Source organism: Populus nigra, chromosome 1 (genome assembly GCF_951802175.1).
Source record: "Populus nigra chromosome 1, ddPopNigr1.1, whole genome shotgun sequence".
In the NCBI taxonomy this organism is placed as follows: domain Eukaryota; kingdom Viridiplantae; phylum Streptophyta; class Magnoliopsida; order Malpighiales; family Salicaceae; genus Populus; species Populus nigra.
In genome coordinates this window covers 12163497-12179168 of record NC_084852.1, presented here as the reverse complement: position 1 = coordinate 12179168, position 15672 = coordinate 12163497, and the positions used below count along the sequence as shown (strand labels likewise).

The 15672-nt window shown below is 35.3% G+C and overlaps 1 protein-coding gene and 2 pseudogenes across 1 annotated transcript; 1 reads left to right on the top strand and 2 right to left on the bottom strand.

Moving 5' to 3' along the window:
- Nucleotides 1–3665: 3665 nt before the first annotated feature.
- LOC133681225 (small nucleolar RNA R71) lies at nt 3666–3776 on the top strand (annotated as a pseudogene).
- Nucleotides 3777–7071: 3295 nt separating this feature from the next.
- On the bottom strand, nt 7072–8956 carry LOC133702369 (desmethyl-deoxy-podophyllotoxin synthase-like; annotated as a pseudogene).
- A 6042-nt stretch (nt 8957–14998) lies between these two features.
- On the bottom strand, nt 14999–15412 carry LOC133668151 (cytochrome P450 71D9-like). Its single transcript, XM_062087922.1, has one exon. The coding sequence runs from the start codon at nt 15410–15412 to the stop codon at nt 14999–15001; it is 414 nt and encodes a 137-aa protein (XP_061943906.1).
- Nucleotides 15413–15672: the final 260 nt, after the last annotated feature.

The window sequence follows — 15672 nt, the reverse complement described above, 5'->3', positions numbered from 1 at the left end:
CTACATGCCTCAGAATGACAAAATTTAATGACACTACTTACCTCATTGTCAGGAATGCATCTTCGAAATATTTGATCAGGACAATATTTGAATAAATAAGGGTCATCCCAATAAAAGTTCTTTACTTCGTTCAAGAACTTTCTTTTGTCTTGGGTACTCCAATGAGCTGGCAATTGTCCTGAAATAAGAAAATTAACAATATTAGCAAACCAAGGCATCGTAGAGACAGAAAATAAAGATTCATCAGGAAAGTAGTCATCGATTGGTGTGATGTCAGATTTTGAATCTGTTGTCAATCTTGACAAATGATCGGCGACAACATTTTCAGTGCCTTTCTTGTCTTTGATTGTGATGTCAAATTCTTGAAGTAACAAAATCCACCGAACCAATCTAGCCTTAGAATCTTTCTTAGAAAGAAGATATTTCAATGCTGCATGATCATTAAAAACAACAACAGGTGAGCCAACAAGATAAGACCTGAATTTTTCACATGCAAATACTACTGCAAGTAATTCTTTTTCAGTGGTGGTGTAATTCATTTGAGCACTATTCAAAGTTTTACTTGCATAGTAAATCACATAGGGTTTCTTATCTTTTCTTTGTCCCAAGACCGCACCCACGACATAGTCACTAGCGTCACACATTATTTCAAAAGGTAATGACCAATCAGGAGGTTGAATGACAGGAGCAGAAGTAAGCAGGTTTTTAAGTTTAACAAAGGCTTCTTCACAATGTTCAGTCCATTCAAAAATATTATCCTTTGTTAGAAGGCTACTCAAGGGCTTAGATATCACACTAAAATCTTTAATGAACCTTCTATAAAAACCAACATGTCCTAAGAATGATCTAACATCTTTAATAGACTTTGGTGTTGGCAAGTTAGCAATTAACTCGATTTTAGATTTGTCAACCTCAATTCCTTTTGATGAAACAATGTGACCAAGTACAATGCCGTCTATTACCATAAAGTGACATTTTTCCCAATTCAGTACAAGATTCTTCTCTTCACACCTGCTCAAAACCTTTTCTAAGTTAGTCAAACAATCATCAAATGAATCACCAAAAATAGAAAAATCATCCATAAAAATCTCAAGAAAACGTTCAACCATATCACTGAATATACTAAGCATGCATCTTTGAAACATGGCTGGTGCATTACATAATCCGAAAGGCATTCTTCGATATGCAAAGGTACCAAATGGACATGTGAAAGTAGTTTTCTCTTGATCTTCTAATGCAATTTCAATTTGGTTGTAGCCTGAATAGCCATCTAGGAAACAATAAAATTCATGACCTGCAACTCTTTCTAGAATTTGATCCATGAAAGATAAAGGAAAATGATCTTTTCTAATCATTGAATTAAGTTTCCTATAATCAATTCACATGCGCCAACCAGTAATAGTCCTGGTTGGAATTAACTCATTTTTTTCATTTGTTATCACAGTAACTCCAGACTTCTTAGGTACCACTTGAGTAGGACTTACCCATTTGCTGTCAGAAATAGGATAAATGATTCCATTATCTAGAAGCTTAATGACTTCATTTTTCACTACTTCTTTCATATTAGGATTAAGCCTTCGTTGCATTTCTCTAGAGGGTTTAGCATTTTCCTCCAAATAAATCCTGTGAGTGCAAATCAAAGGACTAATTCCTTTTATGTCAGTTATGGTCCATCCTAATGTATTTTTGTGCATTTTCAGAGTTTGTAATAACTTACCTTCTTGCTGTGCATTAAGTTTGGAAGAGATTATTACCGGAAAAGTTTCATTTTCTCCCAACAATGAGTATTTGAGATTGAGGGGTAACGGCTTCAGATCAGGTTTTGGTGGTTGAACACTTGAAGGTATTGGCTCAATTGATCGTGGCGGCAATTCCTCAATTTGTGGTCTCCAATTACTTGCCTTTGATTCTTCCTGAAAATAGACCATTTGCAAATCGTCAGATTCATCAATCTCAATTTCACTGGAAGTGTTTTGAAATTGATCATGAACTAATTTTTCAGTAAAGTCCACTTCCTGTAAATCATTATCATCTCCAGGTTGCTTGCAAATGTTGAAAATATTCATCTTCAATGTCATGTTTCCAAAAGATAGCTTCATCAGTCCATTCCTACAATTAATCAATGCATTAGAAGTTGCAAGAAATGGGCGCCCTAAAATAACAGGAAATGAATTACATGTTTCAACAGGTTGTATGTCCAAGATAATAAAATCCACAGGATAAATGAATTTATCAACTTGTACTAACACATCTTCAACTATTCCTCTAGGCACTTTTACAGATCTATCGGCAAGTAAAAGAGTCACAGAAGTTGGTTTTAACTCACCTAGATTGAGACTTTGAAAACTGAATATGGAAGTAAATTCACACTAGCTCCAAGATCAAGTAAGGCTTTTTCAATTTTATGTTCTCCAATAAAGCAAGAAATTGTAGGACAACCAGGGTCTTTATATTTCAAAGCATTATTGTTCTGAAGAATGGCACTTACTTGTTCGGCTAAAAAGGCTTTCTTTTTCACATTCAGTTTTCTCTTCACAGTGCACAGATCTTTTAAAAATTTAGCATAAAAAGGAGCCTGTTTAATAGCATCCAGCAAAGGTATATTGATCCTTACCTGTTTGAAGGTTTCAAAGATTTCAGAGTTGTGATTGACTTTCCTTTGTTTCGTCATGGCATGAGGAAATGGAAGTGCTGGCGGAGAATCAATCTTTTCTTTGCAATGATCAGATTCAACCCCTTCCTTACCCTCAGAGATTGACTCATCATCATTCTCACAAGGTTCAAGAATGAGTTATTTAATAACCTTACCACTGCGAAGAGTGATGACTGATTTGACTTGATCCATGTGTTGGCTTCCAGAACTACTTGCATTCAAATTGTATTGCCCTTTTGGATTTTGTTGTGGTTGAGATGGAAACTTACCTTTCTCTTGGAAACTGAGAGCAGATGTCAATTTTGCAAGAGTATCTTTAAAATCTGTCATGCTTTGAGTAAGTTGAGTGTTAATTGCCTCTTGCTTTTCCATAAATGCATGCAATGTTTCCTCAAGATTTCTTCTAGGAGGGGGAGCATAAGGAGGTGCATATCCATGAGAATTTTGGAAATTATGGTGTGCTTGAAACGGTGGCTGTGAAGTTTGTGCATTATTGTTATCACTCTTCCAATTGAAATTTGGATGATTTCTCTAACCAGGGTTATATGTTTACGAATATGGGTTATGGTTGGGCCTTTGAAAACTGTTTAATGCATGGGCTTGTTCATGGAGACATTCTTTAAAAGAAGGCAAGGTTGGAAAGTCATTGGTTGAATGTTCGTTGGTTTCACAGATTTGACATGCAATGTCTTGAACAGATTTTAATTGACCACTCTTTTTCAATTCTAGTGCTTCAACTTTTTTAGCTAAAGATGCAAACTTGGCTTGGAGGTCATGATCTTCCCTAAGGTTGTACATACCCCCACTAGATGTATGAGGTTGGGTTTTACTTGGTGCCTCATAAGTACCTGTGGTGTCCCAATTTTGTGCATTTTCAGCTAGCAAATCTAAGTACTCCATTGCTTCATTAGGGTCTTTATCCTCAAAAGTTCCATTGCACATCAATTCAACCATTTGCCTATCTCTAGGAGTTAACCCTTCATAAAAATATGAAACTAATCTCCATGTTTCAAAACCATGATGGGGGCAAGTATTAAGTAAGTCTCGATACCTATCCCATCATTGATAAAATGTTTCTCCTGGTTTTTGAGAGAAAGTAATGATTTATCTTTTGAAAGAGTTTGTTCTGTGGGATGGAAAAAATTTCTTTAAAAATTGTTGTTGCATTTCATCCCAAGCACGAATGGATCCAGGTCTCAAATTTTGTAGCCATGTTTTAGCTTTATCTTTTAATGAAAAAGGAAAAAGCTTCAATCTAATGGTGTTCATGCTACAATTCGAGTCATTATATATGTTGCAAACCTCCTCAAATTCCCTTAAATGCAAGTATGGATTTTCTAAATCTAAGCCATGAAAAGATCGTAAAAGTTGAATAATGCCTGTCTTAAAATTAAAATGAGACGCATCAGGAGGAAAAACTATGCATGAGGGTGCACTTGTTCTTGTGGGATTCATGTGGTCTCTAAGAGTTCTAACCCGAATATTCTCATTATTCTCATTATGAAGCGATTGGTTATCTTCTTCAACCATATTTTCTGAAAGTGATGAGGATACCCTACAAAGTCTACCACTTAATGTACGTGACCACACTCTCATGCACGTGTAAGAAGAGAATAAAAGGAAGAAGAAAATAAAAGAAAGAGAAACAAAACAAAAGTAACAAAGTTAGATACAAGAAAAGAGAAAAGAGAAAAGAGAAAATAAAGTAAATACTATAATTTGTACAAGAATTTACCTCCCCGGCAACGACGCCAAAAACTTGACACGACCAAAAGATTGATGTCTTTTCCCAAGTGCAGGAGTGTCGAAGTAATAAATAACCCGGCAAGACCGGGGTCGAACCACAGGGAGGTTACTTGTATAAATTATAAGCAAAAATAATACTACAACAATAGTAACAATAATAATAATAATAATAATAATAATAGTGATAATAATAATAGTGAAGAAGAAGAGGAAGAAGTTGATGAGAACTTTGAGATGAAAGATTAATGTAAGGATTAAACAATGATAACAACAAATGTCAAGGTTAGAGGATCCACTAATGGTATTTCAAACAAGTATAGTATAAACCCTTATTATTCAATTGGAAACCACACACAAGAAGGTTCCAATCAGATTATAAATTGTTAACATGATTACATTAGTTATCTTATTAGAATAATGCTAATACTTGTAAATGTTTTCAGGCATTCATGATTATAACTTATGTTAACAACAAATCAAGTTCCTTTCATAGCTCAGGTGTCGGTTATACCATACAGTATGGGCTATGAAAGTGCCAAGTATTTGTTGTACCAAGTGTTATACAACATAAATCTAGATTAACCATTTAACAAGCAAAGTATTAAAAGTGAATAAGATAACAAATATAAAGCATGTTAGTATCCAACATTAAAGTCCATGTTGAGTTTATATTATACTTATCCTTACACCATTAGTGTAACCTTTTCACCTTGACATAATTAACTTAGCTAGACATAATGAAAGAAAGAAACATAAATAAACAAGATAAGAACATAAGTAAGATAAAAGTTAACTAAGTAAAGGAAAGGAAATGAAAGGCATAAACTTGATACTAATGAAAGCAAAGCATAAGCAATACAAAGAGAGAAAGCAAGAGCATGATCTTGATCTCAACACCAAGATGCCTAAATACATGGCAAATGCCTCCTTTTATAAGCCAAAATTCAGAACTATTGATTTGTTGACTAATTGATGAGTGGGTGGCCACATCTTGACTTGGTGACAATTCTTATCTTCTTGTCTGCCAAAAACGTCATTGATGAAGTCATCATTTGAACAAACTTAAATGATGAAAGTTCTAGGAAATTATCTCATCTTTCCAGGATAAAAATTTGAGATCATTTGGACTTCTAGAACTTGAGATATGGGCTGAACACTAAACAGTGTCTGGGCTGCAGGATAGATTCGGACTTCTTTGTTATTGCTACAATTTGGACTTGAAAACAGTTTTTTTAAATCTTGGGCTCCACATAAAAGTTGTAGGCCTATGTCTTATCTTTCCATCCATATAAAATGGACCTAAATCCAAGATCTACAGCTCCAGATATGACCCAATTACCAAACTGTGTTCCAGTTTGGACTGCACCAGCATCTCTTTGGCCATCTTTTTGTCCTTTCAATTTCAGTACTTCAACTCATCAATCAATTCTTTCATTTATGTGATAGGCCTGCATTTAAGATGAACATTTACCATAAATTAAAGGTATCTTATATAATTAGATATGTTATTATAAAACATGCTTTAGTTAAGGAGTTATTGATACTTTAAGTGCAAAATGATGATATAAAACCTTGATAAAAATACACTTTTAAGTACTAATCAGTTGTTACTGGCGATCCCGCTCTCCCTACCGCTATAAATACCACCAAAAAGGAACAGAAGCGGGGAGGAAAAAAAAACCTTGCTAGGGATGAAAAAAATGAGAAGAAGACGAGAGAATATAGAGAAATCAAATGGAGGAAAACAAAGGGAAATAAGAAAGTGAAAATAGGAGGTTGGTGTCTCTGCACAAGGAAAAAAAAGAACCGTAGCAACTGCCACCATTTCCTCATCGCGAAGCTTCGCCAGCCGCCTCAACGTTGCCGCCAGCAACACCGCGAATACCAAAGAACAAAAGGAGAAGAACAGAAAAATAGAGGGAAGGAGAAGAGATAGCAGAAGAAAGGTAGAAGGAAAATACAGAGAAGGAGGAAGAACAATCAGCAGCGTCCACCGCAAACCACTATCGGTCCTCCTTTTCGCCCACTGTCAACAACAGCACCATCACTGCATGTCAGCTTCCCCCTCTTTTATTTTCCTTTTCTCCTTCTCTACGTGCAACCTCCACTGTTTACGTGAACAGTGGAGAGTTATCCATGTTCACTAGGCCAGACAGAACTGGCCCAGACCAAAATGGTTGGGCCGGGTTAGGCCCAGTCCAAAAAAATCTAAAAAAAAAACCAAAAAAGTCTTTTAAAAAAATTATGATTTTCCAGCGTATTTTTTTATCAACATTGCTTAATATTGGTTTGTACTTTTATACCGTAAAGATACAAAATACGGTATTAAAATACATGCATACGACCAACTCTCTCAAAGATAAAAATAAAAATAAAAATTGTATCGTATTTTCATACAATAAAAATTCAAAAAAAATATATGTTCAACATGCATTTTGGCTTTAATAACCAGTTTATTAAAGTTATAAGAACTAGGCTAATATTTCAAAAATACCCAAAAATATTTTGTTGTCTTTTAGTATATGAGATTACGAATTTATATGTAAAATATATTCCTGATATTAAAAGGTAGTTTTTTTTTTCATGTTAGAACAGTTAGGTTTAACCCGATAAGAGAAGCAGTTAAATGCAGATAGTGTAGGATTATTATAATTTCTGGGAAAAGTTAAAGATAACACTGAAAAATAAGCAGCTTTTTATTACTATTCTTATCGTGACTGGGCAACACCTTTGGCATAAGGTAACACATAACAAAAGCAGATTTAAGATCATTTTCCTTGTAATTTTCAAGATCTAACAGGATGAGGATGGTGCAAAATAGGAGTTAAATGCAGAGCATTTTTTCTTCTAACCGTGGCACCAAAAGCTTCAGACATGTCTAGACTTTCTGGCTTCATGTCACCGGGGAGCTTCCAGTCAAAATGGTAGAGCAAATTTGCTAGTAGAAGATCGACGTTACTTATGCCGAACAGAATGCCTGGACACATCCTTCTTCCAGCACCAAATGGGGTAAACTCAAAATTAACCCCTTTATAATCAATCGAGCTATCAAGAAATCTCTCTGGTTGGAATCTCTCAGCTTCAACCCAATAATTTGAATCCCTTCCGATTGCCCATACATTAACTAGGACTCTGGATTTAATGGGAATATTGTATCCGTTGATTCCACATTCCTCTCGACATTCTCTTGGAAACAGCAAAGGGAGAGGAGGGTGTAATCTCATAGTTTCTCTGATAACCATCTTCAAGTAATTTAATTCACCGACACTTCCATCTTTGCCAAAGACCTCTCGTACCTCTGTTTGAGCCTTTTCCATCACTTCAGGGTGCTTTAGCAGCTCTGACATTGCCCATTCTAGAATAGTTGATGATGTCTCAGTCCCAGCAATGAAAAGGTCCTGAGTGCGAGACACGATAATCAAATTGAGGTAAGCAAATATTGAGACCATGCAAAACCAAATGTACAGCAATACAAACACTTACCAGGATGACTGCCTTAATATTATCGGTAGTTAAGGAGAAGGCGAGGTTCCCATGTTCCTGGAGATCTAGAAGAACATCTACAAGATCATCTGCTTTACTCTCGTTACTAGAATTGCCCTCCGCTTTGCGAGCTCTATGCTCTTTGATAATGCTTTCAAGTATCCTGTCAGCTTCTTGATGCAACCTTTCCATTCTGGATCTCATCCCAGTTATCCATGGAAGCAATTTGATGGAAGGGAAAAGATCACCTATATTGAAACCTGCTCCCACCTGTATTATTCCCTCAACAAGCGGAATTGAACGAATATCTCTTCCTCTTTCCGCAATTTACTGAAGGCTGCTCTCGTAGTGATGTTATATGCTACAGAAAACAGCATCCTGCTAAGGTTGATTATTGATCCTGCACTAGAAGAAATACTTCCAATAAGAATGGATACCTCTTCCTCCCTGATAGATCTAAAAGATTGCACACGTTTAGGACTTAATAGCTCCACGATGGAAATTTTCCGCAACTGCCTCCAGTAGTCTCCATATGCTGCAGTCGCTATGTCTGTGCAGTTATAAAAGATGATTTGTCCTACAAGGAGACGGGGCCTATGAGCAAAGTTGATATCATGGACTTTCATCACTTGTTCAGCAGTTTCTGGAGAAGAAATAACAATGGTCTGAACTTGGCCGAGTTGAAGGTGCATGATAGGTCCGTGTTTCTCGGCCAAGTCTCGCAGGCGGTGATGGGGTAGAGAACCAAATAACTGGTGCAAGTTTCCTATCACAGGAAGCTTCCGTGGACCTGGGGGTAAATTTGGAGTGAAGTCTTTGGTTTTCGACTTTTTGAGTATCCTTAATACCATGAAGATAAAGAGGAGTGATGAGAGAAGGACCAAGGAGGTGGGAATTTGAAGCTGCTCCATTATCGAGTGTTGGTTGGTAAATTTGCTTCTCTCTTCTATATATGATCTAGTTTCAGTTGAAGTTGTGAGGCTAACCTTAGCGTCAGCCGCTCAGGACAGGAATCTTTATTTGATAATCATACTTGTCCTGTAGTTGGATAGCATCTCGTTCTACTTCATTTTCGCATTACTCCATGTGTGATATGAGTAGTTGGATCTTACCTCGTTCTATTTCAACAAGTTTGATATAAATTATTCAATCCGAATCATCCTAGACAGATCAGAAGGATTTGCCTGGAATAAACTATTTACTCTGTTTTCTGGAGCTGCAAGGTTATTATTATATCGTTGAACAAGTATTAATTAATTGCAGCTAAGCCTAAACGCCCTGCAATCAAATTGGCGCAAGCTAAAGCATTAATGGAGTCTGATTCTACACACACACACACACGGCTGAACCATTAACACCCATTTCGGAGACTGGGATCTTCAAAGCCTTAGCAATGGCATTAAGCTCAGCCATATTTGGCTCCCCGATACAAATATGACAGGAGGAAATACACAGAAAGTCTCCACTTGAGTTTCTCAAAACCCCACCAATCCCTGCCACCCCTGGCTTTTCGTTAAGACTAGCCATCAACATCCCATTTGTGATGGAGTGGGTTTTAAGAGAAAAATTTCTCGGTTATTTTTATTTTTTCTTAAATTAAATTTTATTTTTAATAATTTTTTATTTATTTATTACTTTTCCTTTATTTTTAGGTTTTTTCTGCTTTTATATTAATTTTAAGGTTTATTCGAGAAGTTGTGATGGAGTGGGTCTTTTATAGAATTACATTATTTAAAAAAATATTCAATAATAAAAATTTGGAGGGGTAACTGTTAGGAGGAATTCTATGTTACTTGCAGTTGTTCTTGTGTTGATTTAGTATGTATTAGCTCAATAATTTATAGAGATTAATTGTCGAATAATAAGGCCGAAAAAGGTTATTGCAAAACATGATATATTGAAACATTAATTTGTCAGCTAATGATGAGAAGGATCTCTTTTAAAATAATATTTGTCAGTTAATGAAAAAACAATTACATAAACATGCAGAAGATGATGAGAAGATTCTTTTAAAAAAAATTAGAAATTATTAATCAATAACATACTTATTTACAGTAAAGATAATGATCATATCATCAATAATATTCTCATCAATAAATTCAAGGTTCAGTACAAAAAGAATATAAAAGGTGATCGACAAACAAACAAAAATTATTAATTTAAATTATATAGATCTTTTTTATTACAAACTTTCTATTATTAAAAATATAGATTTTTTCAAGAGTTACATAAATAAAAACATGTTAAAGAAACAAGTTTGCAATTCATTATTTTATAATCTAATTAAAGAAAAATAATTTTGTCAATTGACATTTCTAGTGCAAAATTTAACAAGAAACTATTAGAGTTTATATCTACGTAATTTTTTGATTGAGCATCCACCAGATCCAAGCAAGAGTATTTTAAACTTAAAGACAAGTTTTTTCAATCCAGAAAGACTAATACAAGAGGTTTTAAGTGAAATTAATTTTTTTTAGTTATTTTTATTTTTTTCTATTTGTCGCACCCGACATCGCGACGGCTTTAAAAATATATTTAATGAAAATAAAAAAAACAGATTTCTGGCATCATGTTTTTTTATGGAAAAAGATCTCGTTTAAGGAGTCACCACCTAGTATTATGGTCACTAGAAACCCTAACTGGTCAACAAAGATTTTATGGTTCGGGACTGGTTGTGGCTAGAGAAGGTATTAGCACCCCTAGCGCACCCTACCTGAGGTAAGCTGCATTGCTGATTTTGTCTTAAATTGCTAAAACTTTGTTGATTTGTATTATGATGGTTTACTTGTAATATTCCTAACTTTTGCGCCAGTGAATAATTTTTTTTAATTTTTTTAATTCTTTTATTACTTTTTATTTTTTTTTATTGGGCCGAGTCGAGCTCAGCTCATGTGACTGGGCTGGATCCAGCAGGCCTAGCCGGGTCACAGGCTTGACCCAGCTGGCCATTGAAAGCACGCGTGAACTTATTCACGCTTTCATGAACAGTGCGAAGGTAATTAAATTACCTTCGCACAGTAACTAAGCTCATTTGCAAGAATCAGAGAAGAAATGTGTGTAGCTGGTGATGATCCGGATTTTTCAGTCTTTCTCGGTCCTCTATCCTTGGCTCAAGACCCCTGTGTTCGTTCGTTCCCCTTCTGTCAGCGTTCCTTTCTGTCAGCTGCTCGTTCCTCTCCTATTTTTTTTAGCTTCTTCCTCTGGTTTAGGAAGCTGGTGCTGGAGAAGAGGAAGTAGTGGCGGTGCTGGTTTCTTATTTCCCTGTCCTCCTCTCTCCCTCTGTTCTCAAAGAAAGAAAGAAACGCTCTGGTTCCTAGAACCTGTTGCTTGCAGTTGCAGACGACGATGACAGTGTAGAAGGGCTGTCCCACCAACACTGCCACTGCCTTCTCTCCTCAGTTTTGTTTTTCTTTTACTCTCCCTTCTCCCTTTTCTTTCCTTACGCTCTTCCTCTCTCTGTTTTCTTTTTTTGTCTCTGTGTTTTTTGTTCTCTGTCGTTCGTGGCTTCTTTTTTTTTTGTTCTCTTGTGCGCATCCCTTCTCTGGCTTTTATAGTCGGAGAATGGCATGCGTTTCCCTTAGTAATGAAGACTCAGGACCGTTATTGTAGTGATGGCAGGGGCGTCCGTTTCTCTGGTTTGGTGAGCGGAAGAAGACGAACGGTTCCTGGTTTTGGTCCTTGAAGTTTTGAGATTTTCGTAAGCAAGCCCCTGGATAAACTTTAATTGGACCCTTGAATTTCAGCGTATTTTACAAAACAGTCCCTGGTTTCCGAATGTTTCATTTCAGTCCTTAATTGACTCTTCAAACTTTTAATTCTTTCAAAATTACCCCTGGAAAAATCAATTAAACTCACTACAGTACCACTGCCCTTTCAATTTGGTCATTGGATTTTAATTTCTTGCAATTTTGACCCAAATCAGCCCTAAAATTTGGTATTGTTTCAATTAAGTCTCTAATTTCATTAATTAAAACAAATCCAAGTCCAATTAAGTCTCAAAACTTGTCAATTCTTCACTTAAGCTCTTGATTTGATTAATAAAACTAATCCAAAGTTTAATTAAATCTCAAAACTTCCAATCATGATGCCCTTAACCCGAATTTTAATTTATTATTTATTTATTTATTTTTATTTGTTTTTCATCATCATTTTTTTATTTTTTTATCATTTTAAAATAAAAGGATAAAAAATTGGGTTATGACAGTTGCCATCTCTTTATAATATTTACTATGCAAAGATATTAGAAATTTTTGTTTTCTCTTGGCTTTGCGTAGTAAATTTATAAAGAAAAGTAGATACAAAACGAACTTTTGCTTTTTTTTTTAGAGTCTTTGAAAACTTCGAAAACAAAAGAGAGATGTTGAAATCAAGAAACAAGTCATTTAGAAGACGACCCATCTTTTTTTTTTTTGAAATAGATCAAATTGTTTTGGGCGACCTGCTTGATAATAAAAAAACACGAAGGGTTTCGCAAGTGGTCTAATTATTTCAGGCGACCTGCCCGATGAGAAGAATAAAACGCGAAAAGGGTTTTGAGAGTGGTCTAATTGTTCCAGGCGACCTGCCCGATGAGGAATAAAACACGAAAAGGGTTTCACGAGTGGTCTAATTTTTTCAGGTGACCTGCCCGATAGAAAGAAGAAACGCGAAGAATTTCGCAAGTGGTCTAATTGTTCCAGGCGACCTGCCCGATGAAGAATAAAACGCGAAAAAGGTTTCGCGAGTGGTCTAATGTTCCAGGCGACCTGCCCGATGAAGAATAAAACGCGAAAAAGGTTTCGCGAGTGGTCTAATGTTCCAGGCGACCTGCCCGATGAAGAATAAAACGCGAAAAAGGTTTCGCGAGTGGTCTAATTGTTCCAGGCGACCTGCCTGATAGGAAGAAGAAATGCGAAAGATTTCGCGAGTGGTCTAATTGTTTCAGGCGACCTGCCCGATGAAGAATAAAACGTGAAAACATTGTATGATGAGTTTTATTTTTATTTATTTAGTTAAGAAATGAATTTGATAGTGTAGTAAATTTTTTTATTTGAAAATGCTTTTAAATAATAATTTTAAAAAAAAAATTTTGACACCAGCACATCAAAACAATAAAAACAAATATATAAAAAATTAATTTTAAATAAAAAAAAATAAAATATTTTAAAAACACATGACAGTTGTGTTGTCAAATACGGTCGGAATACTTTTAGCCAACCTACCTTATACTGTGGCTGGTCTATCGGAGGGATGTATCTTTTAATGTGCTCTCATCGCACACTTTGAAAGGTATAATTACGGAAGTATTTTATAGGTTTTGATGAAGAAAAATGAAAAATGAAAAGTTAATTATGTTTTTAATAGTCAAACTTAAGCAACTTGGGAAAATGCTCCTTTCTTTCCTTGCCATTGCTGACTATTTCCTTAAGAAAGTTGTCAGGAAAAATCCCCAAAATTGACCATTTCTTTGTAGCAGTTCAGCAAAAGGATTTTTTCAGATTTTAGTAAAATTTAGTTGATTTAATCCAATTGAACTAAATTGCATTAAATTGTAGGATGGAGATAGATTAAGATTCTCAATAATGTTTAAGGAATTAAATAAATTGAGAATCTTTCAGGAATGAGAAGAATATAGAAAAACAAATTAACAAAAACGACAATACATGGACACTATAATTTTCATATCAAAGTTATTTTAATATTTTATTTTTTAGAAATTTGATTTTTTAAAAAATTATTTTTTATTTTTTAAAAAATTATTTTTTATATTATTCAATGCCAGTGATATTGAGAAGAATCTTAAAGACCAAGTAATGTCGTTATTTTACAAATTAATTTCTTTGATTTTTTTTATATATATTTCAACTGAATAGTCATTTTACAAATTAATACAATGAAGTATGATTGGATAATTCTGTAATCTGCTCTCAGGAGTCATAGTCATAACCAACCAATCCTTAATTTATTCGCAGTAACAAAAGGACAAAGTGGCTAACACTACATTTTGATGACTAAAGAAAGTCTCCGTCGTGGTGTGGTCACCAAGAAATAGATGCTGTGATTGCCACCGCCTGTTTCTTGGATATAAAAACACAAAGTTTGAATCAGATGGTACAATACCTCCACCTCAAAACACAAGCGGAGGCACTGTAGCTGATAATATATATATAATTATTAGTATATTAGTTGAGGCTACCTCGCAAGTCAATATTATTTTTTAAAATTTAAAAATATCAAGTGTCAATTAAGAGTATTAATTTTTTTTCAGTAAATGTCAAACAATCATGTCACTAGATCCTACTCATTCTTAGCTGTCTCTGCAAATTTTCACGTGGGAGCTAAGACATGATCTTGCTTGCATGAAGATTGTGTCAAGGGCATCAATTACTGCTGTCTCTTAATTACATGATCCAGTAGCAAACTAGTGATCAGGTCTTTATTTAAGATCAACATGAACAAGAGGAGATCCATGAAAATGGATTCCAATAATGAATAGACAAAACTCGAGTCTATCATGAAACTCTTGTGAGCAGAAAAATTTGTCAATGCGGAGTAATTGTCCCTCAACATGCAGCTCTTCTGGCACCAAAAAGCCCACTGCTGAAAAGCTCTATTCTTCTGCTAAAATGAGAAATGATCTTCTCACTTTAGCCATAAACGTACGTCCAATATATCAAATCTGCTCACAAGTCAATATACGAGCAAATAATAGTTCACAACATCTCATAACTTTCACATACATAGCTAAACATATGTACATGAAGTATGAATAACATAGGAAATTACTGACACTGACATGAACTTGTGTTAATTAGTTAATGTAATTAGAGTTAGCTTACGTGGTAATTAAAGTGAACAAGTGTAAGGAAGGTGTGCTGATTCTGTATGTATAAATAGGGCTGAATGTTTTGCAAGGAACTATAAGAGAGAGAGAAGAGTGAATTAAAAGTTCAGCAGTTTTAGTGACGACTCTCCCTTATTCATAGCTGACTGATCTGCAGAAAAATTGCAGACTTGTGTTTTCCTTAAAGACCTGCACTTTTGTTGTTTATTTGGCCGCACACAAGCTGATTATTCAGCCGATAGAAAAGCACTGGAAGATGCTGAATGAGGATTATGGAAAGATCATTTTTCGTCTTAACTAGAGCCAAAAACCTGGGACGTGACAAGATCTGCTGATCTCAGACCATTAGGGGGTATCCAATCCAAAAAGCATAGCAGCTGTGCAAGTGGAAGCACCACAGTAGCCATACCAAACAATATTCCAGCACCAAATGGGATGAATTTAAAATCAATCCCCTTATAATCCATTGAACTATCAAGAAATCTCTCTGGATAGAATCTCTCAGGTTCAGTCCAGTTAATGGGTTCCCTCCCAATTCCCCATATGTTCACAGTAACTTTGGATTCGGCAGGCATGTCGTAACCAGTAATCTTGCATGCCTCTTTGCTTTCTCTTGGAAATAGCAAAGGAATTGGGGGTATGTTCAAGAGTTTCTTTGATAAGCAACTGTAAGTAGTCCAGTTTGTGAAGACCTGCTGCATCAACATTTGCGAAGAACTGCCTGGCTTCTGCTTGTGCCTTTTCCATTACTTTTGGATGTTTTACCATTTCCGTTTTGCCCATTCTACCGTCCTAGATGATGTCTCACTACCAGCAACGAACATGTCCTGAAATTCAATTATTGTCTTATGCTAGACAACTGCACACCATTTACTGTAGAATCATACAACATATTTTATAGACAAGAAGAGATATTACATAGAACTTGCAGCTTGACCTCAGTAGTGGAGGTGCTCCATATTATAAA